Source organism: Clavelina lepadiformis, chromosome 7 (genome assembly GCF_947623445.1).
Source record: "Clavelina lepadiformis chromosome 7, kaClaLepa1.1, whole genome shotgun sequence".
NCBI classification, from domain to species: domain Eukaryota; kingdom Metazoa; phylum Chordata; class Ascidiacea; order Aplousobranchia; family Clavelinidae; genus Clavelina; species Clavelina lepadiformis.
The window spans coordinates 15440505-15459677 of NC_135246.1; the positions used below are offsets into that span (position 1 = coordinate 15440505).

The following is a 19173-nucleotide window of genomic DNA, read 5'->3' on the forward strand; positions in this document are numbered from 1 at the left end:
CAAACTGTGATTGTTCGAGTAACACCCAAGTAACAATGCTTTTGTTTGCTGTTCTAAAATTAACAGGCTACTGTTGGTGGTGCAATGAACAGCAGGTTGTGTTTGCACCAGTAGAGCTCTGCTGTCAGGACGTGGAACATAAATTAAGTTATCCACAGCCACACAACCTATCTTAAGATTACAAGTACAGTGAAATTCCATTAGTTTCATCTCTTGAGGGGTTTTAACTTGACAGTGCAGGAATAAAAGCAGTGTGACGGTTGGCAACATGTCATCGTCACGATTTCGACAATTTTATTTAATTTCTGTCTAAACGATTTGTTAAAAGAAGTTTGTCATTTAAAATAATCAATTTCATTACGCATGTCAGGTAAAAATATAAGATATCTTTAAACTCTAACTTGGTTGATAGAAATCGTAAACATATACATATATTTATACCATAGTATATTAAAAGATATGCTTTAGCACACTGTATTTATACTGTATACAATAAAGATCATAGAAATCTAATAGAGTTTATGGAAAGACTTTTGTATGTACGATGTTTATGACCTGCTTAGTAACCGTAAAGCTTTAAAAGCACCGCAGGTTCTCTTCGTATTGCACTTTCCTCACCTCCGCCCAAATATTTGTGCCTATCTGCCTATGCAGATTTAAAACTACGTAATTGAAAAACACGGAAAACTTTTTCTTGCTACTTAATTGTCCGTGAGCATGTGTTTTATTGTGCTGTAACTACAACGGTTAGCATCCTAACTTTCGCTCCGCACATTTAAATTCGAAAAATAAACCATACCATGCTTTATTACTATGAAAAATTCGATCCAACTTGAACAGACTTGTACATGGTGGGCTAGTAGACGGTAGTTAAAATACTGTAGGACCAGACTGCAGAGTTTGGGGAGTTACTCCCGCGGGAGTATACAAAGGCATCCTGTGGTTGTATGGAAAGAAAGCGTTGCGCACCGGACATGTCCGGCAAGTAAAAAGCTATTTTGTAAGGTAATTAACTCCGAAGTAGGGACATGTGGTGCTCACTTTTTGTTGCCTGCTGGTGCACACCAGTCTTTCAAAATTACGCTGTCCGATTCACAAAAAACTTACATTCCATACTGGCGTATACCAGGGCCCAGCTACTCAAAATGTGACGTCATCTGTTTGAGCACTTGCATATTAGACCTGAGTTTGGTATAGGCAATAGGTGCACTAAATATGCTTTTCCAAAGCTTCACTGCCGCACTTAAGGTCATGAAGTGCATTATTTTGCACTTAATCACTTGGACAGGATTTCTGTGCACCCATTTTTCGATTGATTGATTTAATTGCCAAACTATGAACTTTACGTTTATTTTATATTTATGTGTTTAAATTAAGTTTTTTAAAACTTGGTGGCCGTGCTGACACCAGTAACTTTTTTACATTCTCGTATTATTTCGCAACGCACGTTTTTCCCCTGAACCTTTGCTAAATTCGTCTGTCAAATTGGTTGAAATTATTGTTATAACTGCCAATATGTTTGCGACTACCTGTGTCAGCACGATTTTTCGTCCACCACATAGAAGGCAAAAAATATAATGAATTTAAAGATTGAATATGTCATATTTCAAACCATATATATTACTGTGGAATTCCACACCTAAGTGTGCACTTCTATTGCGTCTGAGCATTTTTGCGCTTGTCATATTTTGTTGTTTGGCGCACCCAAGATCTTGCTGAAAACAGCCATACTTTGCAGTCCGGCTGTAGGGGGTAATACACCTTTTCCGAGTTACAGTCAGCCCCTGGCCATCTTGTGTTTGGTGACAAAATATTTTTCGATCACCAATACTTCACAATAGATATTGTGTGGCAATCGGTACTTGCACAAAAGGCTAACTCGGTAACCAGGGCTTGAGCGATGAGGAATCATCGCTGGGTGTTGAAGTCATGCAAAGACTTTCCTCAGTCTGAGGATTAACATTATCATACCATGTTTTTACAAAATACATAAGTCAGCTTCTATTTCACCAGCTGCGGGTTACTGAAATTGATAAAACCAACTTTAGTAAATGACAAACTAGCTATGCAATTAGTGGTTTCTTACTTTTAAAAGTAACTGGCGGCCGGTGAAGCAGACACTTCTAAGGCTATTTTACTAACCACCGGTTACCAAAGTGGATATATGCCAATACATTAACCCATAATTAGGCTAGTCTGTGAATTGAAATGTATACTAGTTTTCAACTTAGAACCACATATTATGATTTAAAAACTGTAAATTAAACTACAAATAATCCTACGAACCGAAACTCTTACCTCTAGTGACTAATTTACATGAAAAATAAATTTGAAAAAAATAACTAAATATTGGTCTGAGTCGAACCTCAAACCATACGATATCGGACGTTAGTGAAATAGGGTCAATTCGATCATATAACAATGCATATTGGCAGTTCGACTTTGGTATCGTTTTACGGTAAAATATAGTACAAGCACTCATGTGCAATGGTCGTAATACAGCATTACTCTATTGCAATTTAAACAGCCATTGTATGACTGTAATCATATGTAACCACTTTAAGAACATGTTAACTACCGCTGGTTAAAAAGCTAGTCAACAGCTTGTACAAGTTCTGATTTAAATTTATACATGTTTTTTGGTTTCTGTTATCTGTATTTGGAACTGTAATCACTGAACAGATGTATTTTTAATGCCTTGCCTAAGAGCATTACAGTGGTAGTTCCATTGGGTTTTGAATATAGGAATATTTTTGTGAACCAGCATCTTAACCACTCCGCTACTAAGCCCAATAATTTATAGTTACTGTGTAGATGCTCTTGTTTTGATGTGCAACATGAATAACTTTAATGACGACATTGATTTCAAAATGCTTGAAAAAGAAATTGGCAATGCTGTTGCCCATGATGATAGATACCAACGCGAAAATGACGCCAAGTTTAGAGCAATAAATCAGAAAGTGAGAAGCTATGATGAATTCAGAGATATTGTTGCAGCATCACACATAAAACCATTGGGAAGACACGATAAGCTTGGAGGAATGAACTACCAAAAATGGAACCCAGTTTCAAATAACTCAGCTAGCGATACAGGGGCTAAAGCCAAAAACAATCCTTCTACAACTAACCTACAACTCCCGAAAAACAGTCAAGACTTTTTTAAAACATGGAAGAGAACTTGTACCACTTATAGCGATAAATGGAATTATCTCTTGAGAATTGAAAGGATGTTGTTGCAAAATTGCTTGAATCTAGAATGTCCAGTTGGTGAAATTTTAAATGTTATTTACAAATGCTCAGCCATTACAACTCATATGGAAAAAGTCATAGACATTTTGGACATTATGACCAAATCAAAAAGGTTTTCACTGGAACTTGATTTCTTAAGTGGGGAAGAAAGAAAACAGTTAGAGGAAGTATTTGCCAGTGTTCAATCGAATCTTGAAAACACATCGGAGGAAAGTCTGAAGAACTTGCAACAAGCTTACAGACTGAGATAAAGTTGAGTATATCTTGTAACAGTGAATTTTTGCTAGTTTAGTTACATCATTAATGTTCAAGTCGTAATAAACATTTATATTGATCTTAACATTTTGGTTGGCGTATAACGGTATAAATATTTCCTATGCATGTACCAAGTATGCTGTAGGATATGCAAAATATATTGTTGAAGCAATGCAAGGAATGCTTTAATTTTCTCAATTATAAAACTTTAGTAAAGTAAAGGAAGGTATTTTCAAAAGCTCCATATCTGTTTAATCAAATTTCTAAAATAATTGCTTTGATATACAGTGCAGCGTCAACAAGTTTCTATTTTTGTTGTCTTATTGAAAAATGTACTGTATTCAACACCATTTTCAAAGTTACTGGCCAGATTTCATTAATTAATATTGTACAAAAACGTTTGGGTTAAAAATTTCACTGGACAACTGCAGTAAACTTGGCATAAACATACACTATGCGGTTGTAAAAATGATTGTTTAGCTCTAGCCTGGTGTGCTGTGTTTAATCTATGAAAACATGACCACTGTGATACTATTGTCTATAAATATAAGCCTAGTTGCCATCATGGTTGTCCTATAAAGCACCAGCTGCTTTGTATTTTCAACATCATAAATATGTTTAAGTTTCAACAATATTGCGATTAATATTTTCTTGAGCAAAAAAGAGTTACGTTAACAATTAAATACAAGTCAAAGCGATACGGCCTTGTCACATAATGTACTGAAATGTGGCCCACAAACATTGGGCAGTTTGACATGCCCATAGTAGTGTACCAATGATAATAATTATTAGTATTTTTATGTTGCCTAAATTCATTCAGATTAGACAAATCAAAATAGTCCAATAACAAAACAACTAAAGTTATTATTACATTATAAATCTTTTATTTATGATGTTATCTATCCACATCTTCAAGGTTAATTTGCACTTAATGATTCCCTATGATAATGAGACATATATATTCCATAGTATGTTTATTCTATAAACGATGGAAAACATTTTACATTGTGTTTACTTTTATTAGTTTGCAGTTATTATTTTTGCTTGACTTGTGGAAGACACAAATTATAAAAAGATGTTCGGCTTAATGAGTGTATACTGTGCCATGCAATCCACTTTTGCTTTTCTAGATTTTCTAATGAAATTTCGGTAGCACAGCAGTGAGGATCTAAAATAAGAATTTCATAATCTTCTTCATATTCTCCAGCAACACCTAGTATACATTTTGAAGATGCATCAGTATCGCCTCCCATCATAACCGGACTGCTGTTTTCTGTAAAGTGTTTTTTTAAAATGTTTATTGCGTTAATTACTTCACCAGCTGGAATGTGATGAAGCTTGCAGGAAGCATCATAAAAATAGTCTATACAAATGCATATCTCGAATGAGCCTATCCATTCCTTTGATCCTATAAATGTTTTTGTTTTATCTTCCATGGCTACAAGGGCTCTTTGAATATCAAGAATTGATGGTACAGATATTTGGTTGGACTTGCTACTATTTCTGCAATTGTAAAAAATCCAACTGGAAATGGTTTGCAGAGTTCTATATCCACAACCCCAGCCTCTGTCATCAATATCATCACAACAGTAATGATAATAAGCATATTTGCCTTTAATATTTACAGACTTGGTCCTTTTGGTTGATAATGAAAGGTGAACATCATTCAACAGTCTGTCAGGGATCACCGTCATATTTTGCTCCGAAGGACTTGCTTGGATTTTAAGAAGTGCTTCACATCAGTTTATAATTAAAAGCTAAAATCCATGTTTCACATTGAGATACACTTCAGAAGAGAAAAACAATGATTGGTTTATTAGAAATGGTATAAATTTTTTGAATTACACATATCCATATAGTATAGTCGCCATACCAGGATTTCACTGGTATTAACAAAATTAAACGTTGGTAAACCCAGGCTTCTGGGCATAGAAAGGAATTCGCTTACCACCTATTTGTACAATAGAAATTTTAACTGAGCACATGTTAAAAATTTCTTGTGACGTGACCAATTGCAGCCTGCTGTTCTTGAGTAGTACCCTGCAATTGGAGATGTGACTTGTTTGCTGATTGGTATAGCAGTAGCACCCTGCTACTGGTGACGTCACGGAGTTGCTGGTAAGTGATTTAGAGAGGCAGGGTGGTATAGTATTATATTGTTTACTATTCGTAATTGTCAATTGTGGGGAACAAAAAATAAAATACTATCAGTACAGCGAGATGAAATAACAATTCCACCAGCAAACAATATTCTTATTTGAATTACTTATTCTCATATAAAGGCAATTTTCTGATCTGGATAAAAGTGTGCTGAATTGATTGTTATGGTAAAAAGTTAATAACAAATGCGAATCATCAACATGGCGCATCTGAGCCACAGTTGTGGCAGCTACGTGTTTGACTAAAATTCTTTTATGCCACGTTACGTATCTAAGCCAGGTTCGTGACACATTTGAACCACCTGTTTTGTTCAAATTTTTTATTTGAGTGACGTGTTTGGGTCAATTTTTTTTAGCCTAACCGCCTATGTTTTACAACAGGTTGCGTGACCTATATAGGGTCAAATAATCTCAATAAAAATTAGATGTCTTTTTCATTTTATTAAGATGTTATTACGCACCATTCTCACCGATCATTTTCACGAGCCATATTTACATGACACGTTCAGACAACTAGTGTTTACACTTTACAGCGAACCGCATTATTGATGTTAGGTGTCATGATCTCGAAACGTAGCCTACTGTACAACACTTAAATTAAACATATCAAATAATAAAGGCAACAAAAACCCAATTGGAGATTCACCTAAATCTAGGTCTTTGTGACTACCAACAATACCTTTTTGCGCTTCCCATCGGTACAGTTGACAAATGTATTACTATATATACATTTTTCTGGAACCTGTTTAAGTTACTCACTCTTAAATTTAAACTTCAAATAATTTACGTTTGTAGCGGCCTGGGAGCCGCTTCCAATACCATTATATTGTAATGAAAAGTGGTTTATGGTCCCTTAACCTGTAAGGTTTACCCACTTACACTACAAAGTCTGTTTCCTTGTGTATTACTTAACAGTGAACTTTGATAGACTTCAGCAATAATGACGCAGGAATGACTACTGTATAATCTGATTATATTTGAAGCTTCTTTGAACGAATACATCAAGATAGAACACTGTGACAGCAACAGCATAAAGACACGTTGCGGCGTTGAACGTAGAAACCAAAAGGGACTGAATGAATCAAAATGCACGCACAGTAAGAGGGAAGCATCGATTACGTCACGCAGTGTTATGCTTCGCTGATTCGATAGACGAGAATTCTATGTCGTACACAATTTTATATTATATTAAGTGATATATTTATCACAATATCAATTGTGGAAACATATGCGCCATTTAATTATTGAAACATTGTTCATTGATAAAACTGCAGCTAGCATTTAATATTTGGCTGCAGATGCAATTTGGCTGCAGCTGCAACTTGATAAAACTGCAATCGTGATGTAATATTTGGAAACTTGCTCTAAATAACTTTATGTGAAAACGCCGTTTAGTGCGTTACCAGGTGGTTTCATAACATCCTAGTTTTAACTGAATGTAGTTCCCATTGCCAACGCTTTGTTTTTATCGTTCACACATTCTGAAATGTTCGTGTATATTGTGTTGAATATTTCCGTTCACATCGGTCCGCTTTATAAACTCGAACTGATACGCGAGTAACGGCGCAGACAGAGATAGAGAATCGTACGAACGTATTACGTTAGTCGTGTTAAATGTAATTCATTAGACTTGTTTTACGTGGTGAATGCTAAGTTTGTGATTGTATTATATTCGGAACCTGTATAGTTCCTACAATAAAGGATTGCTTCCGATAAACGGTATCTGTTAATCGTAAGAACTTGCGGTTAGTAGACGTAAGGTTAGAGCATTCTAACCGCACGCAACCACGGAGTCAGATCATTAATTCGGCAGGTAAATTAAGTCCGAATAACATAAGTTAAGACAAACAGTGCAATCATCTGCACGTTTACTTGGGATATTTCCATTTAACTTTTATAACGAATAAAAAGACCTTATGCTATCTATATGTAGTCCATACATGTTGTCAAGCTGTTCCTGGTCCACAACTGAAGCTAAGTTGAGTTCATTTTCAGATTTTATTGGAAAACCGCAGCCGTAGCGCAGTCACATCTTCATGTGGAGACTCAAGAGACGTCTCTAGCCTAGAGAGCGTTTGTTTGACTCTTGTCTAAAAGACAACTATCGACTAATACTAATAGGAACAATGAAGAAGGAAAACACTAACTTTTTCGGTAACTGAACGTGGTGCCCTGTCGCCAGCGGTCAGGATGGCGAGCACTTCGGAGCAAAGTAACTTCATTGAGATTGTATTGTATTGTTTATTTTTCGTCCTTAATTGTGCAGAGCGAAAGTTACGATGCTAACCATTATAGTTATAGCACAATAAAACACAAGCCCACGAACAGGAAAAAGTGGCAAAGCCGAAAATCTTAAAACATGCAACATAGCAATAATACAATTGGGCTATATGATGGTAGGTTAGCGTTGTGACGATTACGTCACGAGTCACGAGTTGTTTTTTGAAATGTTTAAATTTTATTTTGAGATCTTGCAATTCAGTTGTTGACCGGATTTGAATTCTCCTAAATGACGTCAGATAAATTACCTCGATTGAACTGGTGTGCCACATATAAAAACTGTTGTAATGTTTGCAATCTTCCCTTTTTACCGTTTTCGAATTAAGCAACTAACAGCATAGTCACGTCGTTTGAGAAATGAGAACTCATATCATCGAAGCAGAAGTAAAACAAATCATCAACCATCAATCGTCCTCGCTCATATTCTAACAATTACCGCCAGCATACGCGGTCATTATGACAGATGAGTTTGTTGTGTAATACTTCACACAAGCAATACACAAACGAACCTTAATTTGTCATAGCGTGGCCACCAAACCCACAAAATAGTTCACTTCGTTTAACGAATTTATACAAAATATTACAAATAACAAAAAGTATTGGGAGATGTAAAGGACATGCTCACTAACATTGAAGACAGTGATATCAACAACCGAAATAAAATATATGAAGTAGGCCTGCGGTAACTTAGTTTTGATTACAGTGGTAATGAAAACCTTTAAGTAGCCTACACTACAAATTGATAGTTAAATAAAACCGCACAAAAGAAATTTAAAAAGCCGTTTCTGTAGCCAGAAGAGGGCAGGGTATTGAGGTCCCAACAAGTAAATAAAAGACAAACAGTGACAATCCGATAATAAGTAGAGTATTTATTGCCATTGGGAAATCGTGCTTCTTATACGTTCTCTTGAACTAAGTTTTGATGTGAGGATATGTCGACTATAGCGTATACACACTATAGCGATAACATTGAACTATATTACAAATAACACCTTACGATATAACTAACAATAATACTTCTATTTGTAGTGGAGTAGGTTTTTTCGTAGTGATAATTCTTCTACTGAATTAACTTATGTGGCTACTTTGACTACCATTGGGTGTAAGTCGGTCGCATCTCGTAGGATATTATCAAGTGGAAGGCGAGCTCCGTCGCTATAGAACCCATAACTTTTGTAACCAGGGCTTTGGACCCGGAGCCGGAGCCCAAAAGCCATACATTTTCAACGGAGCTGGAGCTGGAGCCGGAGCCGAAGCTCTACGTGAAATTCAAATGGAGCTGGAGCAGGAGCTAGAGCCAGTTCAAAAAATAGCTCCGGCTCCGATGTATTCCATAAGATTTAAGATGCCCGATGAAAAAAGACTTGATAGAGGCAATATTATTCCTTCGTACGAATGGATTTTGAACACTTCTTTGGGCAGAAATAAATGTTTTGTCTTCATTGAGCAATTTAACATTTACGCCTGCTCCAAAGCCCTATTTGTAACATCAACACAGGCTTCAGTTTAAACAAGTTGTGACCTTTCCAATTTCGACCCATGCTTCAATTTACAGAAGCAATGGCTTTTACAATATCAACGTAGACATCAGTTTATACTAGTTATCACCTCACATTGATTTCAATTGACCTCAATTTCGACACTGACGTCTGAATTTGAAGACTGACTTGCCGATCACATATGGATCACTTCCCCAGTTCCCCGTATCTTCTTCTGCCCCCAAGCTAGATACGGGCCTGGTTATCGCGTACAGCATTTGCGCAATATTCAACAATGTTGTTTGGATCTTACAAGCTTGAGAGCTATAGGCGAAATAAAACTATGTCATGTTGTGAAATATAAATTGAGGTAAATTTAAGGCCCAAGCCTAACGTGCTTGATTTCAGATCAAACAATAAGCAAGTTTAATTCTATGAGGACACAAAAAAACTTAAAAACGAATCCATTAAAGATGCACACATTTAAGCTCCTTAATCAGGGCAAGAACAGTAAGGAATCATGGCCGACCTTAATTTGTCAAATACCTTTCTCAGTTGTCCTGTGCTAAGACAAAATAATACTAATTTTAATAGTGAATTTGATTTCTATAAAGCGTTTCTATGGTAATGTAGTCTCCAACATACAAAAGATCAGAACATTACAAATTCCAACTGATTAATTTCAGGAACTTTTTTTACGTTGGTTGGTGTCAAATGATATTGTTTAGTGTACTGTATAGCGCAGGTATTGGCTCTGTGGTATTATTCATTCAGATTATCAGTGTAAATGGCTATTCATGAGTACTTATTGAAAACTTGACTCCTTTCCATTGGGGAGATAACCCCTAGCAGTCTGCCGTACTGTACCGCCATATCGGTACATCTGTGTAATTTTCTTACGAAACCAATAAATACGTTGATCAACCGCGCATAACAAAAAATCGAAATTTTTCTCTGCAGTATGCAAAGAACGCAGTCTGGCTTTTTGTAGATTAGCCGCGGTATGTAGGCTCAGGCAGACTGACTTATAAGTCAAATGGTATTTTTAAATGATTGACAAAGAATTAGGATTGGCCCTAAGCTCTGAGGCTAGGCTTCGGGTCAAGTACAGAATTGCACAACCACAGGGTACATTTGTATGCTAGAACCCTTGTTCGGAAAGAAAGTATTGTGCACAAAATCGGTCAAAAAGCTACGATGTAAGCTAAGTAATTCCCAAACAGCAATTTTTGGTGCACACTAGCGCATACTTTTGGTTACCTACTGGTGCACACCAGTCTTTTAAAATTATGCTGTCTGGCGCATAAAAATCGTACATTCCATATTGCCTAGAACCCAGCTCATCAAATTGTGACATCATTTGGTTGTGCACTTCTGCACTAGACTCCTTGGGCTATATGATGTTAGAATAGTCCATGGCATTTAAAAGTTTCAAATTTCTGAATTTAACAATTTCCTATATAGGTTACCAACTCTCTGAAGGTACTTGGCATGGTGGAAAGTGTGGTGCCTGCAGATGTGCGATTTATTGACATACATGCCGAATATTTTACTCACCATCCCGATTTAAAAGAAAAATTGTCATACTTTCCAGTCGAGTTTTATGTATATGGCAGCGTTCATTTCACCGGTTGCCGAATTTTGAAAAAGCTACTTCAGTAAACGGCTAGTCGGTTACACAATTGATATTTTTCTTACTTCGCTAAACGGCGGCCGGTGAAGTAGGCACTTATTTTACTGGTTTTCGTTCACCGAAGTAGGAAATTTTGAATACGATAAACGGCAATTACGCTAGTCAGTGAATTGAAATGTATGCTAATTTTCAACTTAACTTACTTAATGTATACTTATTTTTAACTTTCAATTTCTCAAATGACGTGCTAACCTATCCAAAGTGTAAATTAACCTTAACCTAATCCCCACTGACCTAAACTCTCACTTCTCTTGATTAAATTACTAAGCTAGGCTGCTAATTAAAATAAAAACTGTTTCTCAACCTAAAATCATATTTTTTTCCAAAGTTTATATTAATTGAAACTAATCTTTTTCGACCCAGACTCTCACCTTTCATGAATAAATCAGATCAAAAGAAAATTTAGACAAAAAAAGTCAAGCAATAACAAGATTCGAACCCGAGACCTTCAACATACGAACCCCATCACCAAGCACTAAGCTACCATATTGCTTTCTTTCATCGTATAAAACGAGAGTGATAAACCCATCAGCAAAGATCTGCCGGTCACCATATTATGATTCAGCAAGTTTGGTATACGGACGCCGGTGAAATAGTCACTTCGTAAATATATTTTCCGAATTTGGAGCAGTTAACCAAGACCACTGAACAGAAACAAGCTTGTTTAAATGCCTCGCGCACAGTTATTACAACGGTACTCCACCCTAGAATTGTACTCGGCTTACAAGTGTACGAGCCAGTCATGCTAACCATGGCATTCATTCCAAGGTGCATTCCATGTTAGTAAGCTCATAGCCCATTCACGTCTTAGCACAACCATAGCAACTGCAAACTCACTTTGCTCTTCCGTTTTATCCCTGGTACAGAACGCACGCTATATATTTAAACAACCAAAACATCCTTGTTGGTTGAGTGTTTGAAGGCCAATTTATAATGACTAGACAAAAGATTGAAGCTTAGGCGCACGCCAAAGTTTGTATCTCCTCACAAATGATTTTTATCAAAATGTGTGTGATACTTTTCAGTCTGGGATATTGAAACAACAATAATTTACGGAATGTTGATCATAGTGTAGTGAACCAGGCTGAACAGCATGGCACTTTTAAATGAGATCTTGGGAGTGTTGGTTAGACGTGCTTTGTTATGCCTGTTGGATCGTTAGTCCTACTTGGTCCACTCAACTGAGATGCCAAAGTTGCGTGTAAACATACTAAATTTAATAGAACTGTGGCAATAATATTGAATATAACCTCATATCATTGAAAGGAAAGACATTTAACAAGCTCTCTGGTGTTTGTTGGATATTTATGATTGGCAGAACTCAAGTTTATTTTGTTGTTTGAACTCTACTCAGCTGTTACGATTTATTGTGATGAGGTTTTTTGTCCATCGATTTCACACCACATGTTATATCTGTCTGGCCAAGGAACAGTGATATGTTTCTTAGAATACCTTTAGTTGTGATTGTGAATTTTCTTTCTGATTTAAATGGTGTTAACTGTTAATTCTGTTGTATAGAGTACAGAGCTGTTTTTTAAAACTTAAGGCACCATGTATGCTTGTAAAAAGGCCTAATTTGTTTGTTTATTTTATTGTAAAGTGAAATTGCTAAAAAAACAACACCGGCCATGCTGGCCTCTGATTGGTCTAACACACTTTTTTAACCATTACTTAGGGTCCAACAAAATCATGGATAAAGCAAAATTTTAGCATATACGACTGCCTAAGGCATCTCCAACAATGCTTTTATCCCCAGAAAACATACACACATGTCTTTTCTTATACCGTACCTTGATCCAATCATTGTTATAAGCTGTAATTATACTTTATCGAGTTATAATAAATTTGTTGTATTATAATTTCTTTTAATAGTATTGAATAACAGAGCGAAGATAGTAAAGTATTTCTAACAAGTTGAAATTGGTTGCACATGGCAGCTTCTGGGGATGAGACAAAACTGGTGATAAATCAACATTACGACGAAAGTTTAGAAGTTAACGATTCTGAGGAAGTTGCTAGTGTGTATAGTCCAAGTCCAAGAAAATCTCCAGCCCCTTTGGGTCTTTCATCTGATCGTTCAGTTGGTCGTGGAGAACCTGAACGCATTATGGCTTCAGAGCCAAGCCCGTCTGATGATTTAAGTATGAAAGAATTTTCTACACATAGAAAAGAATTGGGCCCAGACGACAAGGCACAACAATCCCTTGGTGGCACAGGGCAAAATAGTTTTAGTGAAGAAGACTCAGAAGAGGATGATGATTCCTCATCAACTGAGGATGATGATGACAATGCTGGTGCAATTGAAGGTGCTTACGATCCTGCAGATTATGATCATCTGACAGTAAGTCAGGAGATCAAAGAGCTATTTCAATACATCACAAGATATACACCTCAAACAATTGACCTTGAACATAAACTGAAACCATTTAATCCAGACTATATACCCGCTGTTGGTGATATCGATGCATTTTTGAAAGTACCTCGGCCAGATAACAAAGAAAGTACTCTCGGCCTGTCTGTTTTGGATGAACCTTGTGCAAAACAGTCAGATCCCACTGTGTTGGACCTGCAGCTTCGGAGCATATCCAAGACATCAGGGGTGCGTGCAATGCAGGTGCGGAGTGTAAAGGATGCAGATCGCAATCCAAAGGCAATTGACACATGGGTTGAAAGCATGGAGGAGTTACATAGATCCAAACCACCGCAAAATGTTCATTACAAAAAGCGCATGCCAGACATTGATGATCTAATGCAAGAATGGCCTCCAGAAATGGAGGGGTTGTTGTCACAATCTGAACTTCCTACAGCGCAATTGAATTGCTCCTTACAATCATATGTGGATATAGTTTGTTCCATACTAGACATTCCTGTGCATGCAAGCAGAATACAGTCACTGCATGTGCTGTTTAGCTTATATTCAGCGTTTAAGGAACTGCATCAATTCCAATCAGATAATGTTGAGAATGGCAACTTAGATGGACAACCTGAAGTTTTAAACTTTGAATGATACTCTCAACTCGTGTTGATGAGTGTGTACAAGTTGACCTTACGAGCGTTCTAATTTTCTTATTGGGAAGACAGCAGTAGTGTTATGAATTATGATGTATCATATATTGTATAGTTGATATGTTATATAAAAACTTGCATCTTAATGGAATAATTTGCATACATTTTACATTTCCGTTAATTGAAGTTTGGCTGCTTCATAAACCTCCTAGATTGTTTCTAAATATACAACACATCTGTTTGCTTGAAAATGTATTACCACAAAAACAAGAGCAAATTTATTTTTGTGCTTTTCTTTGGGCTTGGATAGCAGCCTGCATCTCTTCCCTCTTCCTCTTGGCACGGATGTGAGATCCAAGCTAAGAATATGAAAAGGTAGTAAGTACATTACAATGACGCCACACACCAGCACAGGACAACAGAGATGAAAATAATGTAATGCTCACCCTCTTCTTGCAGAATCTTAATGCACGCTTATCTTTGCCAATTCTAAGCAATTCAATACATCTACGTTCGTAAGGTGCGAATCCTGTCACTTCACGGACAAGGTCACGCACAAACTTGCTCTTCTTTGTGAGTCTCTAAAATCAATCTCGCATTAAATACATTTTAACCGGAAATTTAAATCAAAGCTTTTTTAAGTTAATAACACAGGACAAACGTACCCCTCTTCGTCGGCTCTGACGAGGTTTCTGTGGATTTTTTGTAACTTTGTGGCCTTTGTTAAGACCAACAACCATGTCGTGAATGACCGCCATCTTGGATCTGCAAGTAAAATCAAGTTTAAAGGAATCTTATAAATTTTACAATGTCAAATGCTTCTAAGTAAACTAAGTATGTGTTACAATCACTATCAGAGTAGCAAATGAAACTTCCAGCATACTAAACTATTTTGGCATTTATTATTCTTTCCTATATTTTTGTAAATCTAATAAATGTATCACTTTAAGACAAAGCTCCTCCAAATGTATCACAAAGTACTTTTGCAAGTATTTGTAAATTTAAGAGATTAAAGGTGAAATAAGTTTGCGGAAAAGACTAGCGGTTAACAAGCTGTTTCAAAATCATTGTAGAATCAGTTTTTATATATGTGAAAGAACTCATTCAAAAACCACTAGGCTAAGCAATATATTCTATGGTATGTGCAAAAGCATCACAAATGGATAAAATTAGATTTTATGCTTATATTTACATTATGAGTATTCAGAAAGCCATCTATTACTGACCTAAAACAAAAAATAAATAGTGACTAGTTTGTGACTTGGCATGTGTCAAGACTTGGACTTGGTAAATGTTACAATTTGTTTCCATCATTGTCTGTTAGTTCTCTAGCGGTATTTAGAGAGGTCTCAAGATAGATCTTTTTTCAGAGATTACACTTATAGTACCAAAAAAGGGTGCTATAGGCCTTTCATTAGAAACTTCAAAACTGCATCTTCTCAATTTTTTCTCCTACACCTAGCAAACTCTAAGATCTTGTCAAAAAATGCTTTAGTTTACAGTCCAGCGAGTGAGCACTACTAAAATTTATTTTACCATGCTTAAGTAGGTTACCGAAACAATTTTGGATCTTTATACTTCTAGAATAACTTTATACTTTACACTTTCAGTTACAGCCACCATCCTGTTTGGGGTAACAAGGTTTTTAAATCACCTAGACTTGACAATAGAAACTGGGCAACAACTTGCAAAGATTTAGCTCAAAAAAGTAGCATATGAATTATTTAACACAGCAAAGAAAAAATAACAAACAAATGTTGCCTACTTTTTCTTTTACAGTAATTGAATCATACACAATGGTTTTGTTCGAAATTAGGTAACGTTACATGGCCAGCGTGAAATGAGTAAAAGTTTGCATGGTATCTTCAGCGCGATACAGGTGATATTTTGCCTGGCATTTCAACCAAAGTGTAAAAATTGGACTAGCTGTAAATATGAACTGGATTACTGTAATTACACATAAACTCTTAAGCATTTTACGTCGTAGGCTTCGCTGACCACATATCTAGACGTCACATCAATCAAATCTAATGCATAGGATTGAAACTGCTGTAAAATAAGAACTACCACACATATTGCGAAGTGATTATTTCATCGTATCTGTGCACTAAAGTTGCATAATCACAATACAGTAACCCATAGATTTTTGCCTATGGCTTTATTATTCTCATTCCATAAAGCGAAAAGCAGACATTGTGGCAGCGTAGTGGTTAACGTTTCGGCTTGCATTCTAGAGGCCTCGAGTTTAATTCTATTCTATTGTTTTATTTCTTTGTTTAGTTTCAATTTATTTTTAACTTAACCATGAAAGTTTGGGTCAGACGGGATTACTTCTAAATTAACTTAGTCTGTAGAAAAAAATGCAATTTTTAGTTAAAAAAAGCATTTATTTTAATTCGCAGTCTAGCCTAGCTTGGTAATTTATTCAAAAGAAGTGACAGTTGGGCCTGGGGGGATTAGTTTTAGGTTAATTTACACCTTGGAAAAATTAGTACATGGTTCTAAGTTGAAATCAGCATACATTTCAATTCACTAACTAGTATAATCGCTTTTTAACGTATTCATATTTCTATACTTCGGTAAAAAAAACATCTGCTTAAACCGGTTTAAAGGTTCAGTTTTAATTTGACATCCTGGTGTAAAGAAATTTGTATGTTATTTAACTGAGTTATATCGTTACAATCCCATGCCAAAAACACTTTCAATTTAAAACAGAATTAAAGTGGGTTGACAGTTTTTATTTTGAGTATGGGCAATCAAAAAATCTTGCCACCCAGACAACTACTCGGAAAGGGTCTATAATCCACAAATTTATGAAAACAGTTCAAAAATATATCCGATAAATGCCGAATAACGTATATTGCATGGCAATTGTAACCAATTGGTGTAAAGGTGTGCCGTGCGAACTGTTTTGCACACAAAAAATTATCCGAAGTGCACGTGCCATATTGATTCAGTCTGGCCGGTAACTTCTAACTTTGTTAACAAACAGTTTCAAACGCCTGATATTTGCCAGTAAAACAACGATAACCTTTATATATTGGATACAGCGTACGTGTAGCATATCCTACAGATTAACTGGCAGAATGTTTTCAACTTGAAAGATAATTTACAAAAGTGCAAAATAAACCTTACCAGCCCCTCGTTGACTTGTCGAAAAAGAAATTTGCGATCTCTGTTTCTGGAGTTGTGCACATAGACATCAAATATATATGTAGATACAGAATTTTTATGGCTGCAAAAGACGTCAGTCATGAAATTGCGTTTTCAGGTCAATTTCAGGAAGAGGTCAGTTTTCCTCAAATCTGTATTTGATTCGGCTCAGTAGTCAAGTGGTTAGAGTGTTAAGCTCGCTGTAATGTGGTTCGTGTTCGATACCTGGAAGCGCTACTGTTGTAATGCCCTTGGCCAAGATAGATTTCCACTATTAGCCTACTCTATTACTGTCTAAATTATTCCACCCGTGTATTAATGACTTGAGTCATCTTTTTTCAAAAACAATTGGCTTGACTTGATTCCTTACCTTGAAAATTACCAAAAAGTCTTGAATTGACTCGTGTCAATATTTGCATTGTTAAATAGATTAAGTAAGCAACATAAAAAAAAAATTTCTTTCTTTTGTCCAAACACATATTAAGGGGTAATTTTAAATAGAGTTTGCTTATTGACGCATGTTGTGTTTGTAGATATATCCTATTAAGGTTTTGTTGCATCGAACTAGAAAAGCGTTCAGAAAACATAAATCTGGCATTGAGTAGTGCATTGTCCCAGCATGTAGAATGATTATGGACATCATTGTCCATGTCCGTACATCATTTTCGATGCCCGTACATCATTGTCGATGTACCAGAGAAGTTTCTGTCTTGAAACGAGCAGTATTGTCATCACATCTTCCAAAGATTATCATTGGTGTGCATTCTTGATGTACAAACTCGGGCTAATCAACAACGCTCTTCGTTAGTGCTATGATCACCAGAAACCGGGCTCTTGCCCAAGATGGTAGTTCTTTTACGGTGGGTTTCTTTTTCCATCCTCTGATGTACAACACTGAAGCAATTTTCATTCATCAGTTGCTTGAACACACCACCTGCTCGTCTGCTTAATTTTCGCTTTTTCAACTTATATGTTTTATGGATTTAACTAATTATAGGTTTAGTGGCCGTGCTAGATGTTACCAGCAAATATCAACGTTATTTCTCTTGAACACGTTTTAAGCTTTTTCGGCTTTGTCAATTTTTCCTGTTCATTTGGCGAAAAATAAAATAATTGATTGATTGTAAACGTCGGATTGTGTTACATACACTTTGTTACAAATGAATGTTCAAAGGCTATGACGATATTTGTTTGATGCAGTAGTTTTAAAGGAAAAAGCCGGACAGATGTCTTATTTTTTCAACTGCTAAATGTTTGCCTTCATGTGATATAAGAAAAGCAAGTGGATGAATAAAAGTTGATTTTTGTGCCGTGTTGGAATTTTAAGTCATCGTGGTGAACCTAACTTGTTTTCAGAAATCACAAACGTGTTTTTTTCTGTTTTAATTTTCTTGCTGTGACGGAGAAAACAAATTGGATCAATTAGCACAACCGCCTGGAAGCCAATCAGTTCATAAATTTAATCCAATGTTTTTTGTATTATTGCGGATATATTCCAAGATTTTATCAAAAGCTACAAGTTATTAGCTTTAGGAATGCAGCCGACAAAAGAAACAAGAGTTAAGTTCGATGAGTAAACGTAATTGCTTTGGCAAAAATTTAAAACTGTTTTTGAAATTACAATAATACTTTTATTTCGCTTGCATAAAACGTAGCCATTTATAAACGTTTTACAAGCGCTTAATGGTGTAAGCACACTAGCGTATAGAGTAAAAATTGAGCAATGGCCCAACTCACAAACCAAATTTGTTTGTCTATAAGCACCTTTTTTCATTCTCTATCATTGCATTTTCTTGTTTTTGACATCTTATCGGCTATAACTTCCTATAAGCCTACCAGAAATCATGCTGGCTAATAAGCGAGTATACGCCGTATCAAAAAAAAATCGTTATATACGGCG

The 19173-nt window shown here is 36.0% G+C and overlaps 4 protein-coding genes across 4 annotated transcripts; 2 read left to right on the plus strand and 2 right to left on the minus strand.

Annotated features, from left to right (window-relative positions):
• The first annotated feature begins 2564 nt into the window (after positions 1–2564).
• LOC143465602 (dynein axonemal assembly factor 19-like) lies at positions 2565–3681 on the plus strand. The gene has a single exon (XM_076963985.1). It carries the CDS (start codon positions 2829–2831, stop codon positions 3498–3500), a length of 672 nt encoding a protein of 223 aa, XP_076820100.1. The 5' UTR covers positions 2565–2828; the 3' UTR covers positions 3501–3681.
• A 399-nt stretch (positions 3682–4080) lies between these two features.
• Positions 4081–5515, minus strand: LOC143465603 (ufm1-specific protease 1-like). The gene has a single exon (XM_076963986.1). It carries the CDS (start codon positions 5196–5198, stop codon positions 4539–4541), a length of 660 nt encoding a protein of 219 aa, XP_076820101.1. The 5' UTR covers positions 5199–5515; the 3' UTR covers positions 4081–4538.
• Positions 5516–12960: 7445 nt separating this feature from the next.
• On the plus strand, positions 12961–14355 carry LOC143465548 (intraflagellar transport protein 46 homolog). The gene has a single exon (XM_076963900.1). It carries the CDS (start codon positions 13045–13047, stop codon positions 14119–14121), a length of 1077 nt encoding a protein of 358 aa, XP_076820015.1. The 5' UTR covers positions 12961–13044; the 3' UTR covers positions 14122–14355.
• Positions 14356–14357: 2 nt separating this feature from the next.
• On the minus strand, positions 14358–17310 carry LOC143465549 (large ribosomal subunit protein eL36-like). Its single transcript, XM_076963901.1, has 4 exons — positions 17256–17310; positions 14786–14885; positions 14567–14701; positions 14358–14479 (listed from the first exon to the last, which is right to left on the minus strand). Exons 2-4 carry the CDS (start codon positions 14876–14878, stop codon positions 14399–14401), a joined length of 309 nt encoding a protein of 102 aa, XP_076820016.1. The 5' UTR covers positions 14879–14885; positions 17256–17310; the 3' UTR covers positions 14358–14398.
• Between the last annotated feature and the right edge of the window lie 1863 nt (positions 17311–19173).

What these genes read in the sequence shown, in the direction of transcription:
- LOC143465603 (XM_076963986.1), bottom strand. Translation starts at nt 5,198, where the DNA reads ATGACGGTGATCCCTGACAGACTGTTGAATGATGTTCACCTTTCATTA.
- LOC143465549 (XM_076963901.1), bottom strand. Translation starts at nt 14,878, where the DNA reads ATGGCGGTCATTCACGACATGGTTGTTGGTCTTAACAAAGGCCACAAA. An exon ending in GTCAGAGCCGACGAAGAGGG is followed by an intron (nt 14,702 to 14,785) that starts GTACGTTTGTCC and finishes GATTGATTTTAG; the next exon opens with AGACTCACAAAGAAGAGCAA. An exon ending in TAAGATTCTGCAAGAAGAGG is followed by an intron (nt 14,480 to 14,566) that starts GTGAGCATTACA and finishes TCATATTCTTAG; the next exon opens with CTTGGATCTCACATCCGTGC.
- LOC143465602 (XM_076963985.1), top strand. Translation starts at nt 2,829, where the DNA reads ATGTGCAACATGAATAACTTTAATGACGACATTGATTTCAAAATGCTT.
- LOC143465548 (XM_076963900.1), top strand. Translation starts at nt 13,045, where the DNA reads ATGGCAGCTTCTGGGGATGAGACAAAACTGGTGATAAATCAACATTAC.